Genomic DNA, 22,019 nt, shown 5'->3' on the forward strand with positions numbered 1-22,019 from the left:
AAAGTCTTGTTCGCTTCATAGAATTTAGTAAGTTAAAAAAAAAATTATTAAGTTAAAACTGTTTTTTTTTTTTTTTTTATTATTATTTTTAAAGGGGACATATTCTGAAAAATCCACATTTACAGGGTTTTTGAACATATATTTGGGTAACCTGAGTGTCTACTGACCCAAAAAATGTGAAATAAATCCATCCAGTCCTTTGTTTGTGGTCTGCATAAGTCTTATAACACAGAGAAAAATGCTCAGTTTCAAATGTGCTCTCCTTGTGATGTCACAGTGGGATTCTGGAAAAAAAAAAAAACCCTCCCCTCCCCTGGTATCTCCACCCATGGACTCCATCTCATTGCATTTAAAGAGACACACACACACCAAAACAGAGTGTTCAGAGAGAGCTGGTTTATACAGGGTCACAAACCTCCTCTGGTGCTTGATTCATTAAGATTAAGATTACTTTATTGATCCCTGCAAGGGGAAATTCTGTTTTTACACTCTGTTAATCATGCAACATAGGCTGAAATATACACATGCACAAACAGGATCCTATGGACATGCACTAATGGAGAGCTGTCAGGGTGACGGAGTGGCCCGGGACTTGAGCCAGCGACCCTCTGGTTCCCAACCCAAGTCCCTACAGACTGAGCTACTGCCACCCCCATGTTACATTCATGTTATATTTTGACCAAAGCACAGCACAGATGTTTCATTTAGACCACAGGGGACTCTTTGAAAAGGTAGAAAAGGGGGATCATATGTCCTCTTTAATATAATTCTCTATCTGTGCTTACAAACCTGTTCAAATTAAAGTGTGTAGTATTATTTCTGCCGTGAAGCCCCTTGACTCAAACTCTTCTACCTACATGTATGCTGGTCGTAAATTAGACAAATAAATGTAATAAAAGGAAATGTACAGTGTCTTATTATCCACCTATTAAAACGTTACTGAATGAATGAAATGAAATTCAAAGTCATTATTCTGAAGGCAAACTTTCCGTGTCCGGTTTCCCCCCACACTAATGGACGGTATTTATGGTGCATTCATGTGAAGTCGGACACATCGGAAACACAAGTTTCCAAGTTACAAAATGCTCATAAACACCTGTTCAAGTCGCAAGAACGACTCGGAAACTCGGAAAAGAACTAGGTGCCCGACTTCCCGACTTGACGTCAGAATCGTCATCACATGGGGGACGAAATATGTCAAAATGAAGTCGGAAGAACGACTTCTCAACTCAGAAACTTGGAACACACGAGCAGCACTTAAATGCAGCATTTGTCCTTCGCGTTACTTGAGACGTTGGTAGCCTTGTTGTCATGGGCAACTCCCCCCGTGTGACGGGCGTTAACACCATAACAACGCTTATACTGTCTCAATCTTTATAAAGTAAACACTCATTTCCGAGTTTTATCAAACATAAGAGAGAGGACGTGGACAAGTTGATCAAATAAAACAGCGGGCGGGGCTATGAGTTTGTCACCGCCTGTGAGACGGGCACACGAGTTGAGCCGAGCGCTCCCCTCTGTCCGGCCTAGCCTTCTCTCCGGGCAGTAATGAAGTCTCTCCACCAATCAGCTTCCAGAGATGAGGAACGGCCTCCCTCCTGCGCAGCCGTCGCTCTTTGATGATGTAGAGGAAGCGGGTCTCGTAGAAAAAGCGACGATAAAAAACGGTGGCGGTAACTTCTGTGTCAATCCTCCAGTTTGATGTTGTTTTGATTTGTATTTGAATCAGTGTGTTATAAATAGCTGAACACCTTCAAAACAAAAAAGCAATCATACTCAGTTGATTTTATTTATTATTTTTTCCTGGTTAAATGTCTGCAGCAGGAGGCGCCAAGAAGAAAAAAATACTAAACTTCATTGTGACAAGAACTTTTTTTTTTTTTTTAATATAACAGTGGTACAATTTAAAATAAATATAATAAAACACTCTTTTTACAATAATCCTGAGACTGACATAAACAATAAGAACAGACCGAGTGACCAGAGGTGTGGAGGTGAAGCTACAGCTCGCTGTTGGGACACGTGTTTGATTCCTGGGTAAGTTTAAAGTTTGTGACGATAATACCAAACCATTTTATGACCTGTTTTGTTACCATGACAACAAAAATAGAAGTCCTGCGCAACCGACGTTTGGTAAAGTCATTGACATTGGCAACATTGCAGTTTAGACAGTGTTCATGAGTTTGCACGCAGTTTTTTTTAAGATCATTTATCTCCTATGCATCCGTAGAATTACAGAGATTACATCATTTCAAAACACAGTATCGACAGCTTCTGGACAACCGTTGTATGTTTTTAACTCCTGCAGATTTGATTTCATAGAGTTATAACTGTTTGCCTTAATTTGAGGGTTTTCACATCAGCAGTCAATCCACTCATCCAACTCTCCACCTTAAAAGCCAGTAAGTGTTTCTTAGACCAGTGGTTCTCAACTCGTCTAGCCTCAGGACCAACCACCAACTCCTCCCTAAAACAATCCCCAAATCTCAATTATGTTTCATCGAATCAGATTGATTTAATTAAAGATTGTGCAGTTTTTGGAGTTTGCAGCTTCCGTCCTGCAACCTCAGACGGTTCAAAACACCTGACCGAAGCAATTCATTAAACAAAACTAACACGTTTAAAAAAGTGATTGACAGACTGTTTGAGACCAGGTTTTTTGACCCACTGAAAACAGCTCCACGACCCACTTTGGGTCCTGACCCTCCAGTTGAGAACCACTGCCTTAGACTACAGTTTCCAGTAAACACGTAAAACAACATGGAAAACCTATATTTCAAATGAAAGGCTTTAAGAAGACAGAGAAAGAGCTTTCAAAATAGCAGGTGACAAAAACGTCCCCTAATACTTGATCAAGCTAACAACAAAAACAGCATTTCTACTTGGAATTGAGAATAGAAGGAATGGTTTTGGACGCTTTGAGCATCATTTCTGTCAGTAATAAGACTCTTAACCCGACGACACAGGGATGTCATTTTACAAAACATTGGGTAAGTCTGATTGTCAAATGCGGTACGCCCCCAAAAAAACAGGATATCCTTGTAAATCTTTTCTTCACTGAGCCGTGATCCTGTGCACAGTGGGGACACATACATTTGACTGAGATGGCGTCAAAGTCTTTTGTCCCTCAAAGGCAGCTAACATGACAGTGATATTCAAATTTCAGCACTGGAATCCTAAAGTTCAGGGTGCGATGTTATGACACGGTCATCTAATGCAGGCTGAATTCAAAGTGTGTGCATTGTAAGAGCAGCAGCAGTTTGTAATGAGGAGAGAAGAAAGTAAGATATGTGCAATGCAGGGTATGTGACCATAGCTACGGAAAGTCCAGTGGGTCAAAATTGAAGCAGGAGGTGGATCTGGGAAATGTAATGGATTTATGAAATCTAAAGTTGGAAAATGAATCTCAGTATCTGGAGGTTTGTCCAGATTTTTTGTTTTTTTTACTCATTAGACTTTTTTTCAGCGCGTTTCAAGATCTCAGCGAACACCGATCTCCTCGAAATATGGTCTTAAAACAAACTTTAATTCTGGATTTGACTTGAATTTAATTGTTATAGTCCTTAAAATGAATGTGTTATTTCTCAATGTTTGCGTACATGTGCGATTTTACGACCTGCCTGTTTTATTTGGCTGCCTTTGAGAAACACCTTGTAATTGAGTTTGTTAAAAGTACTCGATGATGGTCATGATTAATGAGACGTTAATGTTACTTTAAATGATTGAAATGAGGGACACATCTCTAAAAGGCAAAACCAAAGGTGTAACAGAGACAACCAGTTCTAAACTGTCATCTAAGTATTGATGATAACAAACCAAAGTCAACACCTTTTTGAACATTTTGACGACCTGTGCGTTTGCACTCTAGAGGTTTGCCTCGTTGGCCCCACTGTGCTGTGATTAGGTATCCAGGAGATGTACATAATGCAAGGCAGGAAACTGCTGGGGGCACAGTAAGGAGGCTCCCCAAGGACTGACCAACTTAAAACCACAGCAGTGGTTAAAAATCGGCAAATTTTGCAATTATAGTAGGAAACCTCCCTTAAGGCCCTGACACACCAAGCAGACGGCAAAGAACTAATCATCCTCTTGTCTTGGCCAAAAAGTTGCAGGCAGCAGTGTGTGTTTATGTGTAAAAGCATGTCAGCCAATGTGGTTTATGGCGTGTTTCTGTGAATTTGAAATGATCACGGGTGGTGAATCTCAAAATGTCAGAATAATCCCTGTGTCAGTAATGTGTTGTTTCACTTCCGCGACATCTTTGGTCTTCATCGGTCTCACATCCTGAGATGTAACTGAAAAATAATGAAAACTAATCAGGACTAGAGATATAATAATTAGCCGTGATTTTTTAAACATAACAGGCCAATGATCAGAGGACAGTTATAGTTCTGTTCATTCCTGTCCTCTGTGAAGTCCAGCACGAGTTCAGAGCAACAGAAACATCACAGCCCGAGTTCAGGAGATTCCTCAGGTCAGTTTGAGGCCAGCTTCAGGGGTCTGAGATACCACTTCAGGGGTCTGAGGGGTCATTTCAGGGAGGGGAGGCGACAAGGGGGTCGTCCTGGGGGTCTTCACACCGTCAAGTTCAAGGATAAGGGTCGAGATTCGGGGTGAAAAAGGCCTGAGAGGAGTCGAGGACGGGTTCCATTGTGGGTCACATTTCAGACGATGTTTGGGGGATATTTAAACGACTGACATGTTTGTTTCTTTGTTAAAATCGACAGACTCTGAGGGCCCAATCGGACAGCTGCTCACATTAAACATTGACCAGAGCGCACAATAATAACCTCACTAAGAATACTTCAGTTCAACTTAACCAATTCCCGGCTTAATACGTGCAGCACAAAGGGGTCAAAGTTCATGGCTACTCTATGAAATATCGTTTGTTCTCAGTGTTTTTCATGAGTCAGAGGGTGCAGGTCTAGAAACACTTGGACGTTTTTTTTTGTTGAAACTTGATTAACAACCGCAAAATCTCACCATGTTTGTGTGAGCAAACACTGCACGTGTAAGTTTCTACCAGAATAAAAACCCGGACTAGACTTAAACATTCTGCATTAAGGTTTGAAAATTGGAAACTATAATTTTTTTTAAAGTGTGTTCACGGCCCAGGATGGGCAGGTGAAGAACAATCGACTCGCATTTGATTGATGACCAAAAATGTCTCCATGTTTGTCTGAACTCGGGCTTACACACTACAAATCAAGGTTTTAAAGGTTTTAAAGATGAGGGGAAAAAGACGATCCTTATGCATCATGGGAAAGGATTCAAGGTTTTTTGGAGCTTGAATTTGAAGAAGTCTGTGTATATCTCGGCGTCTGGATGGATTTGGAGCATTTGTATGGGCTGAAAAGAGTCTAAACATATTAAAATATTTAGTTTAAAAAGACATCAAAAACCAGCAGCAAGGACTTGAAGGATCTGATGTCCGCGCAAGAAAGAATGAGTTGAATTCAGCCATGTGAGAGAGGGATTTTAGGGGGTTTACAGGAGCAAATCACGCACGACTTGGGGGCACACGTTCTGAGATTATAAAAAAAAAAAAAAAAAGTCCTGTCCGACCCCCTTCAGGAATGTGGAAACCAGGATAATAAGGGTTTAAGTTCCAGGCCTGTCGGGGCTCGCAGGAGGACCTGATGTCATTTTTTTTTGGGTGTTTTTGCGGATGAATTTCGAGCAGCAGAGTCCGTGTTCAGGCCTGCGGGGGCGACGGCGGGCTGGCGGCCAGGTCGTGCAGCTTCCTGATGTGTTTCTTCAGGTCAAAGTTCCTGCAGAAGCCCTTCCCGCAGGTGGGGCAGGTGAAGGGCTTCTTGTCGTTGTGCGTGTGCATGTGGAAGGTGAGGTTGTACACCTGGTGGAACGCCTTGCTGCAGATGGAGCACTTGAACTGCTTCTCCCCGCTGTGCGTCAGCTTGTGGTTCTTGTAGTTTCCTGCAGGACGACAGAGTTACGAGGAGTCAGAAGACACAACTCACAGTTTGAAAGCAGAATCATTAATGACACACTTGTACATTAAGGCACGACTTTTGGCTGCTTTTCCTCTAAAGCAACGTCTTGTCAGAGGTTGTAACGCTTCAGATAAAACTTAACATTAAAGTAATCGAAGCCCTTAGTGTGCAAAACATCATGCGGCACATTGTCAGGAATGACCTCGATGATGTGCAGCACAGTGCGGCAAACTGTCTGCACGTGCTAAAATGATGGCATGCAAATTTCCAATGTGCATGAAAAATAAATCAATTCAATTTCAATTTTTATTTGTATAACGTCAACTCATAACAAGTGTTATCTCGAGACACTTTACAAAAGAGCAGGTAAAAGACCTTACTTATTGTTACAAAGACCTGGCCTATCCATCATGAGCACTTTAGCAAAGCAGCAAAAGTTACAGTGGTAAGAAAAAACTGCCTTATTAAAAGGCAGAAATCTTCGGCTGGATCCCCGGCTCATGACAAAACAACCTTCACAGGCCTAGACTGTGCCGGGCTTGGAAAGGGATAGGGGGAGAAAATGTCAAAACAGAGATTTTTAGGGCACTCCACTTGAAATGACTCAGTCATTGTGCATTACAGTAAAGCTTTAAACACGCTGTTGGAAGAATGAAATCATGACGGTATTTATCTTGTTTTTGGAAACATAGGATGTCTCTTTGTGTTATAATGACTGTGAACATGTGAGCTGCAGTGATTTGATCCTTCTGATTGATAGAAAGATACTCCTTCAGATTTTTGGGCATCCCTCTCCTGGAGCGTGAACATCAGAGAGTTCCAGGAGGACTATGTCCACAAGAACTCGTATCAACTTCTACAGAGCGATCATTGAAAGTGTTCTAACAGGGAGCAAACATCAGCACACTGAATGTCCTTTAAATTGTCTTTATCTGGGTAAGAGCAGCAAAACAGCGGATGCGTTTCAGCACGAGGCCCTCATCAGCGTTGCAGACAACAAGCGGAAAAACGCCCCTTATGTACCGGAAAAGTGTCAGTAAAGGTTAAAGGTTAATTTCACACACAAAACAGGAGGCTCTGTGTCTCCTTCTTTGTCTCTCTCTCTGCTTCTAAAAGTCATTGGATCACCGCTGACAGGTACAGGACATTTACACCGTCACCACCCGCTGCAAGAGGAAAGCATCACGCATCCTGCAGGACTCTACCCATCCCGACACGCGGTCTTAACCCCTGAGCGTCCTTCAAAAAAACGGTTACAATGCATCGGTGCAAGAACCAAACGCCCACAGTTTTTATCTCCCAGGAAATGAGACTATACTGAACAGCAGCACTTAGCATCACTGTGGCTCTGATTTTTTTTTATTAATTTACAATTGATATTTAAATTAATCTGTTAATGCAGGAAATGGCTCTGTCACAGCAGCTGCAATCACAGCCAAGATATTAAATAAAAACACTGGACAATGAACAAAACATGAAATATACTAAAATCTGTTTTTAAAAACAGATTATTATTTACAAATTATCAATTTAGATATTTCAAAAATGGGATGAACAAATTCAGTGCACAAAGGCATACTGTCTTTCTTTCTTTGTCAGTGAAGTCTCTCAGCTTCATCAACTTCTTATGACTTCTTTTTTTCTTTTTTCTTTTTTTCCAACTCGTGCTAAAACAGCGTCCGATAATTCTGCATATTTAGATCTCAGTTAGGTTAATTGTCCCCTGCTGCTATGGAAACGTTCAAATGGTGATTAATGACCTGGTGATGTGAAGATCTCTGAACATGGACAGGTCACATTATGTTGTCTTTCCCCCTCGTGGATTTTCAAATTAAAGCAAAGAATGGAGCTGAATTTAAAACTGCATCGTTAAAATAATTTGAATAGAGTGTCAAAATAAGATGATCATGAAGTGAAAAGCATTGATTTCACTGTAAACACATTTCAGAATCATTATAATTAAACGATATAAATGTATAATAACAGGTGCCATTCAGAAGTGTTTTGGGCTGATTGGAGAGTATTATATGCTAATGTGACGGCGATGATGCCTTCAAAATAAAAGCACAGAAACTCGATCAGGTCTTCCTCCCTTTGCTTAAAACAAAACATTGGCTATAAAACAAAAATAACGACGTGTTTCTGGTCTCCCCCCCCCCACCTCACCTTTCTGATGAAATCCTTTCCCGCAGAACTCGCACACGAACGGTTTGTATCCCGCGTGGATGCGCGTGTGCGTGTTGAGCGTGGAGCTGCGGTTGAAGGCTTTCCCGCACTGGTTACACTTGTGCGGTTTTTCCTGAAAGATTAAATAAAAAATGTTATCACGGTGCAAAAATAAAATGAAATACACATCGGACAGAAATAATATTAACTAGCTAAGAGTCCAAAGTGATGCAACCAGGAGACGATCTGCAGCCTCCATCTTTCATGTCTGAACTTAGAGTATTATATTAAAGCAGGCTTCCCCAACTTTAGGGTCCAGACCCCACGCGGGGGGTCGCATGGAAATCAAAGGCCCTGACATGTCTAATTATTGATTTATAAAAAACATAATGTAGCAACAGTCTGGATGTGCTCTAAAATTAAAGTTCGCTTGTAACGCAGTAGAAAAAACGATCACATGATTGATGATAGAATCCTTTTTAGCAATAAGCTAAATGTGCTAATGTGTTTTGGATGTATGGGGTCCCAAGAGTTTTGTGAAGTCAAAGTGGGGTCACGAGCAGATTATAAATTAAAGCATATTTTCAGCAACAAGGTGACTTCTCACGCACACGGGACACCAGAAACATCCAGACAAGAGAGAAAAAGAGACATAGAAAACCACTGAAACAAACAGGTAACAACCACAGAGGAGTTTAAATAAGAAAATATATTTATGAAAATATGAAATACAGAAATATGACGTAATGATCATTATAATATTTATATTAAAACATAATCAGAAACTGATTTTAGATTTTCTGCCGAATTAAAAAAAAAACAGTTGTTTAATTCTTCTGCAGGAATAAAAAGGTGTTAAATGAGCGTCTCGGTGACGCCACAGCAGGAGGAGCTCGAGCACAACAAACAGGCTGAGCAGCGCGCGAGGAGCACCCCACACACACACACACACACACACACACATACAAACTCTCAACCAATCAGAGCGCAACAAACCATAGGTCCTCTAAATTAATATTCATATTAATCAACTCGACAGTGAGGACAGCTCAACAATGATTATAAAGTTGAAATGATTATTTTGACCTTCCTGATAAATGGACCTTTTTTTTTTAATAATGAGCAGTAAGTAAGAATCATTTGATCTTTGAGCTTTAATTAAAAAAACAGTTTGATGTTTTTAAATTGGAGACACGGGATGGTCTGCAGGAGTCCTTGTATTACTGAACACACATCAACATTCTGATTAGTTAAAAGCCCCGCCCACAACTAATGAAAATAAAACGTGATTGAAACGCTCTACTGTCATGTCATTGATTTGGTTGACAGTTCTTTAAAAACGCACGTGAGAAATTAGATATCAAAGTTAGTCATGTTTTTTTGTGCTTACTTAAGACCTGTTTACATCCTGAGGAATCACAACTTTAATTATTATATATTCATATTTGTTGGTAATTAGTTCTGCTTATATTTCTATTTTATTCTATATTTATATACTTCATAAAATATTTGAGAGTAACTGTTACGACAACATTTCCCCCGGGATTAATAAAGTATTTCTGATTCAGATGGTAACATTTTCATTTGAATATGGGTTTGAAATCGTTCAAGACATTTCAATTTAGGTTTAATATTATTTGTTCTAATTTTAGTGAATCACAAGATGCAAGAAGAATAATAGAATAGAAGAGTGTGTGCGTGTGTGTGTGTGTGTGTACGCGCGCGCGTGTGCGTGTTACCTGAGTGTGGATGATCTTGTGTCTGCACAGTGTGCTCGCCTGTCGGAATCCTTTCCCGCAAACTTTACACACAAACGGTCGCGCGCCTGTGTGCACGGGCATGTGGCGGGTCAGGTTGTAGTGCGCGTTAAACACCTGAGAGAGAGAGAGAGATGACAATAATCCTTTAAATACATCGGCCTATTAAAAATGTAAAATGTGTTTTAAAAAAACCCCATTAATAAGATATCTTAAAATAGGAAATCATTCTCGAGTTTTCTCTTAAATAAAAGTAAATAAATGGACAGATTCAGGAATCAAATTAGAAAATTTGTCATACAAAACATAAACTTGTCATACAAAACAATGACAAAATGTCAATTTCAAATTAAAAGCCCGTAATTATCAGGATTATATGTCCCCGTTATGGGATAATCGGGGGGTTGTTTCCATTAAAGCCAGCAAGAATAAAATAAAGAGGGAAATAAAAATGACATCGTGCTCTCTTTGATTCTCTGATTGAGTCTAATTAAAGGTCACGTGGACAGGGAGCATTAAAAGGTCTTTAATGAGGTTTTAATTGACGTTTAATTTCAAAGTAAACCTGCATGGACAACAGTCACGAGACGAAACACGACATGCTTGTGGTTTTAATTCCAGTTTGTATTAATAAGTTATAAATGAGGAATTTTGATGTATTTTTTTGTCAGAATATTTATTTTTAAGTGAAGCTGGCTTTATCTTTTAATTTATTTATTTTTACCGAGATGACTTTCTGTGTTGGAGTGTTGCTTAAAATCGGAAAACTAAAATATTTCAGTGAACAAGAGGACTTTAAATGTTGACCCTACATTTTTTTATTTCATTTTAATCTAGACACATTAGATTAGATTAAATATTAATTGCCGTTTGCACAGGTAGCCTATTTCTCCCTGAGTCAGCTCTAAGTACAAGTTAAACGTATATACATAAAAAAGAATAGCAATATAAAAATGAGAATGTAGATATAAATAATAATTATGAACTAAATCGTACAAAACTATACACTCTTGAATAATAATTTCTAAAAATAAATCTCATTTTTTCACTGCGAACTCTGATCTGATTCTCTCAATAAATCTGTGTTTTTATCATCATTATAAAATCAATCTTAACACTCATAAGACTCTTTTTCTTTTCATTTGTAGCCTACTTTTGATTTCTATTTATTCTGAATTAATTCTACATTTAAGGATGAAGCTGTGTGGCTTAAATTCATGAAATATGTTTTGATATTTAGCGTCCTTATGTCTTCATGTTGCCTCGATATTTGAATTGTAATTTCTTTGCAAATAATAAATGAATAATTAAAATAATTGATGTCGCTGCACTTACTGAAGCTTTCAGATGAATTCCCTCAACTCATGCGGGAGATAAAAGTCATTTTAATGGTTTTAATTTGATTATTCGCGAGTTTAATGAGCCTACAGCAGATTCTGATCAAAACATATAAGTCTGCTTTCCTTTCTTTTTCTCTGTCTGTGTTTTTAAAATGAAAACATTGTGACTGAAAACGGTCAGAATAAATCAGATTTTTAGCTGTTTTAATTAATTAAAAATCTCTCCAAAGATTCTGGATCTCTATAGATCCGCAGGACTTCCAGAGATCTTGAAAACATGAAAGCTGCTCCTCTCACCTTTCCGCAGACCTCGCAGGTGAACACTTTGGGTTTGTTGCCCGGGCACGAGCCGCCGAGCCGGGCTGCAGCAGCCGCGGAGCTCTTGAAGATCTTGTCTGTGAGGATCTGGTCCCGCTCCTTCATGAAGTACTGGATCTGACTTTGAGACACCGGAAACCGCTCCCCGGCCTGCTGCACGCCCGGTTTGTTCTTCTCCGCCATGAAGGCTTTGTGTCGCGCGCTCAGCAGGTACGAGGCCATGGGGTGCAGGTTCACCAGGCCGCCGGGCGGAGGGCACGCGCCGCCGTCACCGCTGCAGTTCAGGTAACACACGGTGCCCATGGTAGCGGGAAACGAGGACTGGTTGACCACGCGGGGTCTGAACAGTTTATACTGGCCGCTCTGGTTCCCCGAGTCCTCCTGCTGGTTCTTATAGTTCAGCCCGAAACCCAGAAAGTCCGCGGGCGCGCCGAGAGAGGACGAGTCCAGGTGGCCCGGATCCAGCCCGGTGATGCTGAGCCGGTGGCCCGACTCGTACCCGAGCGGCAAAAGCGGGATCATACAGTGCAGCGAGGACGGGCACACGTCGGGTTTCCCCACGGGAGCGGACTGGAACCAGCTGGGGAGCGGTATCGACTTGGGCTCGGGCGTCCTGGCCATAATCCGGTCGATGGAGAAAGCGAGAGGCTTGCTGCTCCCGCTGCCGCCGGAGGTGAGCATGTCGGAGCCCGCGGGCTGGCTCCCGGAAGCCGGGGGGGAGCTGAGGATCCCCGCTGGGCGGCGGAGAGGACCGTCCATCAGCTCCGCATCAACAACAACGAGGAGCTGCTGGAGGGAAGCCGGGGGTCGGAGCTGCTCCTCACCGGCCCGCAGGAAAGGGCATCATCTGCCGGGGAACCCCCCCACCGAATCTCCGGCCCCGTTCCCCCGCTTATTGACGACAAATCAGGGCGGCCGTGACTCGCTCGATAACGGCGTGCGGAGAGCCGAGACCTGCCGATCGTTACCGTCCAGGAAGGAGAGCGGAAAAGTAGATAATTTGTTCAATCTTCCTCTGTCGATTCTCTGCACTTGTCGCCGCTGGAGGAGGAGGAGGAGAGGAGGAGGAGGAGGTCGTCCCTCACTGGGCAGGACTCCTGGTCAACTGGAAGGTGTTTGGTAAATCCCAGGTCTCCTTGTGGTTTCTCGTGACATCATGTTTTTGTTTTTTTCTAATCGCAGGAGGAAGACGCGCAAATAGCCGCGGGGTCAGGAGCTGTCAGAGTTTCACATCAGATTTGGACGCTCCTGAGAGCCAGCCCTTTTTACGCACGCCTCACAGAAGAAGGAGCTGTCATGAGGCTGAACTTGAGACAGAAAACGGATCGAGATATTGAACAAGAAATGGATTTCCAGTCACCGATCTCAGCCTGGGTGGGCTCTGGCTCTTTGAATCTCACACTTTGACTCCAGTGCCTTTTTTTTTGCTTTTCTTTTCTTTTCTTGAACTCAGTACATTTTTCGATGCCAAAAAAAAAAAGACTTTCCTACACAGACTCAGATCAATCTCCGCTGAAGAAGACACCTGAGAAATGAGAAATAACCCGCGCGCTCTCGTTTTAACAAGCTCGTGTCCTTTTTTGGGGGGCGATATCACAGGAATCAGACTTTAATAGCTCGATGGACAGAAGCGCAAATTCTTCAGGATGAATCAGTGAGACTAAAGGTGTAGGGAATCATTCATCCTGTCAGACATGAAGCTCAGGCTGAGTGGGTTTGATGCTGAATTTCTCCTTCAGAGGTTTGAACAAAAGATGGAGATAAAAGCAGAGAAGGCCTGAAGAGCGACGGGCGCGCGGCACAAAACAAACAGAGACATTTTGTGTGTGTGTTTAGACTGAATCCTAAACTCTCTTTTTTTTAAATGCATTTCTCAAATTTACGTACAAACATTTCTTTATGGGAAAAATGCGTTTTCTTTTTTGTGAACATTATAAACGTGTTTTTTTTAAACCTGCAACTGATAAAAATGATTATTTTTATTTCCTCTGACAGCGAAACAATAAAAATATTTTTTTTCTTAACCCTCATGGCATCAGATTAATTTAACTAAAATGTTAACTCATGAAGGACAAAAATGACCACTTGAGGATATTTTCATAAAAAAACATTAGCATTATGTAATCAAACTGGCATTTAAAGGGTTAAATTCCTCAAAATGATTGAATGTTTGGTAATTTTGATCAGGGCTGAAGATGTTTAAGAGATTTATGCAGAAAAAAAAAACATGAATCTGTTCTATTTTTACAGCAGTTTTTTGGAAGTGGACAGTTTTGTCCTTAATGACTTAAAAGGGTAGTAAAAAAAATTTGTCAGGAGAGAGACTTTCTTATAAAAAATTGTGCCATATGCACTAACAGCCAAAATGATGGACATCAACATCCCTAATGATTCACGAGGGTTAATGGATAAAACAAGAGCATTTAAAGAGTAACTAAACCCTAAAACCACTATTTTCAACTATAAACCTCTGTATTTCAGTATTAAGTAGTGTTATGGATCAATTCAAGTCCAAATCTCGACATCCTTAAATCTAAAAAAAAATAACAACACTAATTAATGAAAAAAAAGATCAAACGAATTATTTTAACTGCGAAGAAAACGCGAAATCTGAAGCTACCGTAATGTTCATAATAGACCGAAGGCCGCGAGCTCGTACGAGAAAAACGTGCAGAAAAAAACCCTTCACCTAAAAAAATTAATAAATCTAATTATTTAAGTAAAACATAAATATTAAATGTTGCAGCTGATTCATAAAGAATATTTTTTCCCGCCCTTTGGTGTATTTTCTTTTAAAAGGACATTTTTCGCTTCTGTAATATTTTCTGTCATCATTCGTATTTTTTTTAAAATATTCTGATAGTGTGGTAAATGTTTGTTATTTTGCCCTTATGTATATATAAATATAAATGTAGTGTTTTATATAAACTATGAGGTTTAATGTTACTGAATGTTGAATCTCTGTCAAGGCAGAGGCCTAAAAACTCCCGAGATGACACACACTGTAGAGCTCTGTGTGACGTCACTGCACGTATACACCTACGCTTCACAGCGCAGGAGACGTAGAGGTGTGGCACTTTTTTTTTTGTGGCACATATTTTTTTATTTTAATCCTTTGCTAATTGATTTTGCACCAAAACACCACCGAGGCAAATTCCTTACATGTGTAAAATGAACCTGGCAATAAAAACCGATTCACAGTTTTAGTTACAAGACTTTGGGCAGTAGCTCAGTCTGTAGGGACTTGGGTTGGGAGGCGGGTGTTTGTTTATTTGTAACTAATGTTTCATATCGTGTTTGTCTTTGTAAACTGCTACTGGATGCTTTGAATTTCACCTCTGGATTAATAAAGTATCTATTTATATTCAAGACTGTATGAATCATGCTTCGGTCAATTCTGGATATATATATATATATATACATATTTATCTTCTTTATATTTGTTAGGGTTTATTTACTGTGTATTTATTATGATATTGGTTTTATTTCTCTTAGCATCTCTTTTAATTATCTTTGAATGTTTTTCTTGTTTACTTCATTTTAGCTTATTCCCTCCTCTTATTTTATTATTATTTATTTATTTTTCACTTTTTTTCTTTCACATTTCTCTTATCTTGAATTCTAATTTTATTGTTTTCATCTCTTCTTAATGCGCTCATTTATCTTCCCTTTTTAGTTTTTTATTCGTTTCATTTCATCAATTATTCTACACCAGTCTCCTGAAGTCAGAGCCGCTGGATTCAGCCACTTTTCTTGTGATTGATTTCTTCTTTGCAGCAGCTTTGGCTCACTCCTCTTATTCAGATGAGGCCCGAGTAGAGACCCTCAAAGTTAAGAGGAATATGAGTCATAAATACCTTAACTCATGTTTAATGAATATCATTCCAATAAAAGCTCAGTTTAGAACAGTTCCAAAATATCTGAAAATCATCTGATTCAGTTGAGCCACACCATCTCCAACACATCCTACTTATCACCCTACATTTGTTGTCTTAAAGAGGACATATTCTTCTCCACCTTTTCAAACTGTCCCCTGTACTCTAAATGAAACATCTGTGCTTTGGTCAAAATATAACATGAATCAAGCACCAGAGGAGGTTTGTGAGCCTGTATAAACCAGCTCTCTCAGAACGCTCCGTATTGGTGTGTGTGTCTCTTTAAATGCAATGACCCCCCCCCCGTAGACATCACTCCTTCGCTAGCGAGAATAAAAATGGCTGACCTGTACAAAAGTTTTGTTCTAGGCTGGGGGTGGAGATACCAGGGGAGGGGAGGGGATTTTCTTTTTACCAGAATCCCACTGTGACATCACAAGGAGAGCAAATTTGAAACGGAGCATTTTTCGCTGTGTTGTAAGACTTATGCAGACAAGAAACAAAGGACTGGATGGGTTTATTTCACATTTTGTGGGTCAGTAGACACTCAGGTTACCCAAATAAATGTTCAAAAACACAGTGAAAGTGGATTTGTCATAATATGTCCCCTTTAAAATAAAATAAAAATTCAATCCCTGGAGCGAGCTGCAAATATCATCCCTTGCCTCTGCTGAGAGCCTCACTCCTGCTTCTTTTTCCCACTTCTCTTTAATATATAAGGTGTTGTCACTTTTTGCATTAAGGAGGCCTTTTAAAAAAAATGGAAATAGATTACTTGGCATTAAACTGAAGGCAGAATTCAAGGTTTTATAAAACTCATCTTTTCCCGTTATAAACCTTTACATTGTAGACTGGTTGAAATAATATTGCAACTGAAGGTATCTGAAAAAGTCCATCTGCTCAAGGCCGTGTTGGTCATGAAGATTTGGAAAACTTTGTAACACACATTTATTTGTGAATTAGAGATTTGTTGTTCGACCTTTTTTATTCACTTTTCTAGTGATTGATTTCTTACTTGCAGCTAAAAGAGCCTGTAGCAGAGTTGGATCACTCCTCTTATTCAGACGCAGGATGTGGCCCGAGTAGAAACCCTTAATGTGCACGGGAATTAAATCTAATTTCTTCTTCTTGTTTTTTGTCTTTGCTGTAATTTGGTTTAAGGTTGCAGAATGGTCACAGCATGAAGGTGTGATTAAGGCTGTATTATTATTATCACACTAAAGGAGAAAAATACTAGCAGTTCTAATAGTGTGTCTTGCAGGACTCAGGCTTCTTTTGTCGTTTGTAGGAAAAAGGCTTAATGCTCATTTGAATGAGGAAGGAAAAGAAGCTGCAGCTGATGGACGGCAGCCAGCAAACACTCTCCAAGAGACAGAAACACTTAATTAAAAAAAAAACCTTTAGAGTAAAGGCAGAGTGGGGAAACGATCATTTAAAAGTGAAGAACTAAACCAACAATGGAGAGAGGTTAGAACGCAGAAAGGTTTACAGACCGATGCAGAGCTGGCTAAACACTGAAGCTTCAGTGTCCACCACATGGCAACCTGCATGAGCATCGACTCTGGAGAGGAGGGGACGGGGGGAGACAGCTCTCTACAATGTTTTGAATTTGGACTGCAGTACCCATTTTAAACACTAGGTGTCAGAGTTACATACTGCTCCTTTAAGTCAAAGTACACTTGAGTGAAACATACTCACCTTTGGAACTTTCCATCTCAGCTCTTTGGATTCCCATTTTCTCTTTATTGTTCCTGTAAATAAGTCCTTTAAATGCAAGGTTGGTCTTTTAAAAAAAAAAAAACTTGCAGGAAAGGAGCCACAGGTTGGATTTGAACCTGGGCTGCCCACTTGGAGGACTCCAGCATCCACACATCGAGTGCACACATTGAACACCAGGCTACTGCTGCCCCCTCACTTCTCTCTTTAGGTTATTTCTTTGTACAATGGTGGTGGAAGAAGGACTTGGATGTTTTTCTGAAGTGAAAATAGTAATGACATAGTTCTGCATTTCAACTATACTAGCCGACCGAAAGGCTTTTAGAGTTAATTTGGTCCATTTAGAAATGTTTAATTCATGAGTCTTCAAGGTCCTGAAATGTCTTATATGTGTAGTTTTTTATGCCTTTTTTCGATTCAAGGTAAGCAGTTCTGGTAAGAGAAAAATAAAGTTAAACAGATTTTAAGTGACTGTGAGGGTCTTTGATTTATAACAATAAATGTATTATTTCAGTTTATAATCCCTTTAAAGTCGATCTCATAGTAGTGAAATAAATTAAGTTCATACGTATATATTATCTTCTAAAATGTGGTGGAGTAGTTGTTTAAAAAATTGACGTACTACTAGAAAACTGAAAGGAACAGTGTGTGGGATTTAGTGACCCCCTAGTGTTGATGTAAGAGATTGCAACCATCTAGAACTCATTCCCCAAAACCTAAACTTATACAAGCCTGACTGAGAGAGTACAGTGCCTGCAAAGAGAAAGAAAATAAAACACTTGTATTGTTGTATTAAAGGATCAATCAGTAAGATGTGTAGTGAGTGAAATGTTAAAGTGACCTTACTATATGATCAGACATTAAGGAAACATGCTATGTTGAAGTGCTGGCTTCTCTGACAACAATGCAGCAGCCAGTATGTCCTCCTTCTAACTTTAGATTCTGGTCCTGAATGCTCTGGATTTGTTTGGACCAGAGAAGGTAGGCTGTTTTAAGGCAGAGTCACATACTGCTCTTTTACATTTCTGACAATAATTAAAAACTAGTGGATTGTGGTACTAAAGTGTCTTGAATGTAAAAAAATGAAGAATATTTCAAATAATGAAATAATGACTCGCTGAGAACACAGATGCTTTAAAAACACTTTTATTAATGACACTGAGATAAGACACCTGAACAAAACAGGTGCACGATAAGACAATATAAATATACTTCTTCATATACGTCGGGGGGGGGGGGGGGGCTTTTTCATTTTCAGGCGCTTCAAACAAACAGCAGGTTGTTGCACACGGTCGGTCGAGGCTTACACTGAAGTTACAGAGTTTTTTTTTCTCAACGACGACACAAACGGACGGTGGCGACTGAAAGAACGGACAGCAGCGATGAGATGCTACCTTCCTCCGCTCACAGCTGATCAGATTTAATCAAGGATTCAAAAACTGATCCACGCTCTCTGAGAACAGTCAGTGTTTAACAAAAACAAACAAGTCCGGACTTTTCCAGTCAGGTTGGCACGTTTCTAAAACTTTGATCGATGTTGGATATGATGCACATCAGGCAGTACGACCATATCACTCCACAGCTCAGATTTATTCTTCACAACATTAAATATCACAATGAACGGCTTCAGTTTGTAGTCATGTTTCGGCACAATTATTCTCCAAACTGGCAGTTTTTGTAAACTTTGAAAGAGGTTCAAGTGGTGGAACTTTGATTTCTGTAGTCCTGTGTCCAGTTTTGAAGAATCCTTTTGGTTGCTCTTATGTTTTAAATTGGCCGTCCAGAAAAGAAACATTTCATTTTGAGGCTAAGCCAATCGTTAGCAGTTGAAACATTTTGAGCTTTTAAGACTCAGGTGAGTAAACTACAGCAGTGCAACAATATTTTTATGATGTTAGCTTGGAGTTGTAAGAGTTCCTCTGCAGATATGAGACCAAAAACTTAAATAATTTAGCTTAGTGATTCTCAACTGGTGGGTAGGGACCCCAAAGGTGGGTCAAGGAGCTATTTTCAGTGGGTCGGGAGGATGTGTCCAGAAAAAAACTTGGTGTCAAACAATTTGTCAAGTGCTTTTTTTAAACATGTTTTTGTTTTGTTCAGTTTCTTGCTTCCTTCAGATGTTTTGCATCGTCTGAGCTACAAAATATTTCACGGAAGCTGCAAAGAACTGCACAATTTAGCATTTAATAAATCTGATTGGTTGAAAAATATCACAAATTTGGGTCCCTGTTTTTCAGGGAGGAGTTGGTGTTGGTGGGCTAGACAAATTGAGAACCACTGATTTAGCTGTTAAGGACTTCCAGGTTTCGTTATAATTAATTAATTTATTATGGACTGTTTTGAAAAGATAGAGGACATGACAGCTCCCTCAAAGTGAAGCCAAAACATCACACTTTTGCACGATAGGTACACATGTCGTCCATCTTTATATGCAGCCAATACATTTAACAATCACTTCTTTTGATACCTTTAAAACTAATTGAAAGTCTGATTGATAAATGAAACATGGAGGGCAAGAAACTCAAACAGGTTTGGAATTAAAAACACTCCAGGGTAAGACAAACTTAATAAGAAAGGACAAAGGACTGGTAAAAGATTCATGTCCTTTTTTAAAGATGGAGTCAGCAGCTTTCAGCTTCAAAATAAAATACAGTCTTCTCCTAAAGTAAAGCTGCTCCATTGTCAATTCTGGGCCTCCATACATGTGTGGTGGTGACTGTGTCTGCAGAGACCCTGTCCTCTGACTGGATTTTACTGTTCTGTTTTTTTCTGGTTGACTCGGGACGTTTCTGGGCGGGGAGCTGCCTTACGAGAAACCTTACAATTCCAAACTTCCTTTCAGATAAAAATAAACCTCTTCAGATTATTTCGCTGCAGAAAAACGAGATGCATCAATTTGGCCTGGACCGGGGGGGTTTGAAGCTGCCAGAGACATTTTTTGGGGTTTCGAACAACACGCCACAACAAAACAGGAAAGAGCTGCACTAACGACCATCGCTGAGCTCTACTGTACAAAGTGACATCAATTAAAGTATGGCTGCTCGTGGAGGAGGGGGCGTAGGCGGGGCTTCCTGTCCTGCAGGTGAGAGAGGGAGACCGAGGTTTGTCTCAGCACCGTACAGAGAGTCCTTCAGAAGCCTCGCCTCGACGTCCCGTTTGAAGTACATTCTCACTAGTGTGTGTGTGTGTGTGTTCACCGCAACACATATGTACAGCAGTGTCCGGGTAATGAGCGTGGGACGGGGAGGGGAGGTTACTACCTGAGTGTTCACCCTTACCTGATCGGGACCTTTAGTCAGGATAAATGACAGTTACTACTACTCCGAGTGTAGTTAAGAACTCTGTGTTTTCTGTGTTTATTAAAAGTCTCTGGAAGCAAGAAGAGAAAGCGTGAACAACATGTAGCCACGATTGGTGTGTTGAAGTCTTTTTCGATGTGTTTATTAAATAAAAACAAATCTATTAAAAACAAATCTGCTTGCTAACCTGTAACATAGAACTGCTTCTGTGATTTGTCTGTCAAAGCACTTTAAAATGTGTCATGTAAATAAAGGTATTATTATCTGCAGACCTGTAGAACATTTGCATTTCCTGTCCCTGCTAAACGCTGTGCAGCACGTTTGTATACTGAGCAGCGGGTCATCGATCCTCAGACTGAAACATCTGACTTCAGCGAACACTTTGATCGAGTGAAACGAGGATTTCAGTCGAGGAAATATATCCACAACATGCCTCACTAGCGACCATTAGCTTAGCTTTGCACGTTGATGAAGAAATGGCTATTTTGCACAGCAGCAATCTGTAAACGTTGATTTATTGTCTGTAGACGGTTTGTAGTTTATGTTTTCTCTTGAGAAAGAAACAACTCAGCGGGAGGAAACGTCTCTGACTGTACTAAAGGTCCGATCCGTTCTCTAAGACGATACTCAGGTAGTAACCCGGTACAGGAAGGTAAGATGTGTGTGTTCAATCGTCGTCCTCATCGCTGTCTCTCATGCTGATTCCCTGCAGGCCGTCGCCCGCTTTGACCGCCGCCGTGGCTTCCTCCACCGTTAGGCGGTTGTAGACGGTCTCGTAGCTCTTGTTGTTCAGCGTGCCGTCCAGGACGCCCTGCAGCCTGAAGTCACGGAAGGTCTTCTGTTGAATGGGATGATGGGGGGGTTGGAGGGGGTGGAGGTAGGTAAATGGAGAAGGGAGGGAAAAACAGAGAGCGTCTTAGGAATGCAGCGAGGAGTGGGGAGAGGAGGAGGAGGAGGAGACGACGGCTGCCGTTTGGACAAAAGCCTGAAGACTGAGGCTCAAGGACGAGTCTTTTATGTGTCGGACTGGGAAGGCAGACTGAGGCACGCAAGGGTTTTTTTTTTACCTTCAGTCACAAGCCATTATCACTCATTGTCTTGCTGCTTTCAAGTTAAACTGGCACGTCTCTCTGTACATTAGCAAACTGTGAAAAGACAAAAGCGGCGAGCAGCAGCAGCAGCGCACAGTTGAGCAGTTTTTTTTTCTGTCTCACCGCCTCCTCATACGGCTGATGCTGCCTTCAAGGACACTTCAGCCCCGCTTGATTGCCTTTAGCGTTTTCTTCTTTTCCTTCAACTACAGGTCTGACTGTTTTTAACATGAATAAGCTTCGATTTGAGGAGCTTTTAAAAAAAAAAAAAAGATCACTTTATCGGGTCCGAGACTCGCAGTCTTCTCTGCAGCTCTTTTCAAACAGCAGTGAATCTCTACACCTAATCATTTCGGCCGATGTTTTCTAGCTGATTTTTGAAATGGTTTGCTCACCTTTACAATCTTGATGAGTGTTTTCAGTTGGTACATGTGAAGCTGCAGGTCCAGTCTGTCCGTCAGCCAAATGCACACTGCCTTCGTGGAGCACATGTACCATTGCTGAAA

The 22,019-nt window shown here is 40.6% G+C and overlaps 2 protein-coding genes across 7 annotated transcripts in view; both read right to left on the minus strand.

Annotated features, from left to right (window-relative positions):
* Window positions 1-338: 338 nt before the first annotated feature.
* Window positions 339-14,867, minus strand: fezf1 (FEZ family zinc finger 1). Its single transcript, XM_020634918.3, has 4 exons — window positions 11,512-14,867; window positions 9,857-9,991; window positions 8,118-8,250; window positions 339-5,934 (listed from the first exon to the last, which is right to left on the minus strand). Exons 1-4 carry the CDS (start codon window positions 12,289-12,291, stop codon window positions 5,696-5,698), a joined length of 1,287 nt encoding a protein of 428 aa, XP_020490574.2. The 5' UTR covers window positions 12,292-14,867; the 3' UTR covers window positions 339-5,695.
* A 5,673-nt stretch (window positions 14,868-20,540) lies between these two features.
* The window catches only part of cadps2 (Ca++-dependent secretion activator 2), a 289,863-nt gene continuing 288,384 nt past the window's right edge, over window positions 20,541-22,019 (minus strand). For all 6 annotated transcript variants that reach the window (XM_065956845.1, XM_065956849.1, XM_065956844.1 and 3 more), the window contains 2 exons: window positions 21,909-22,013; window positions 20,541-21,260 (listed from right to left, as the gene is read on the minus strand). In XM_065956845.1, coding sequence (XP_065812917.1) covers window positions 21,090-21,260; window positions 21,909-22,013 — 276 coding nt within the window. In that variant the 3' untranslated portion in view covers window positions 20,541-21,089. The remainder of the gene's footprint in view (window positions 21,261-21,908; window positions 22,014-22,019) is intronic.

The sequence above is a fragment of the Labrus bergylta genome, chromosome 7, assembly GCF_963930695.1.
Source record: "Labrus bergylta chromosome 7, fLabBer1.1, whole genome shotgun sequence".
In the NCBI taxonomy this organism is placed as follows: domain Eukaryota; kingdom Metazoa; phylum Chordata; class Actinopteri; order Labriformes; family Labridae; genus Labrus; species Labrus bergylta.

Coding starts and splice junctions, on each gene's coding strand:
- fezf1 (XM_020634918.3), bottom strand. CDS start 12,291: ATGGACGGTCCTCTCCGCCGCCCAGCGGGGATCCTCAGCTCCCCCCCG. Junction 9,992..11,511: donor CCTGCGAGGTCTGCGGAAAG/GTGAGAGGAGCA, acceptor TCTCTCTCTCAG/GTGTTTAACGCGCACTACAA. Junction 5,935..8,117: donor GAAAGGATTTCATCAGAAAG/GTGAGGTGGGGG, acceptor GTCGTCCTGCAG/GAAACTACAAGAACCACAAG.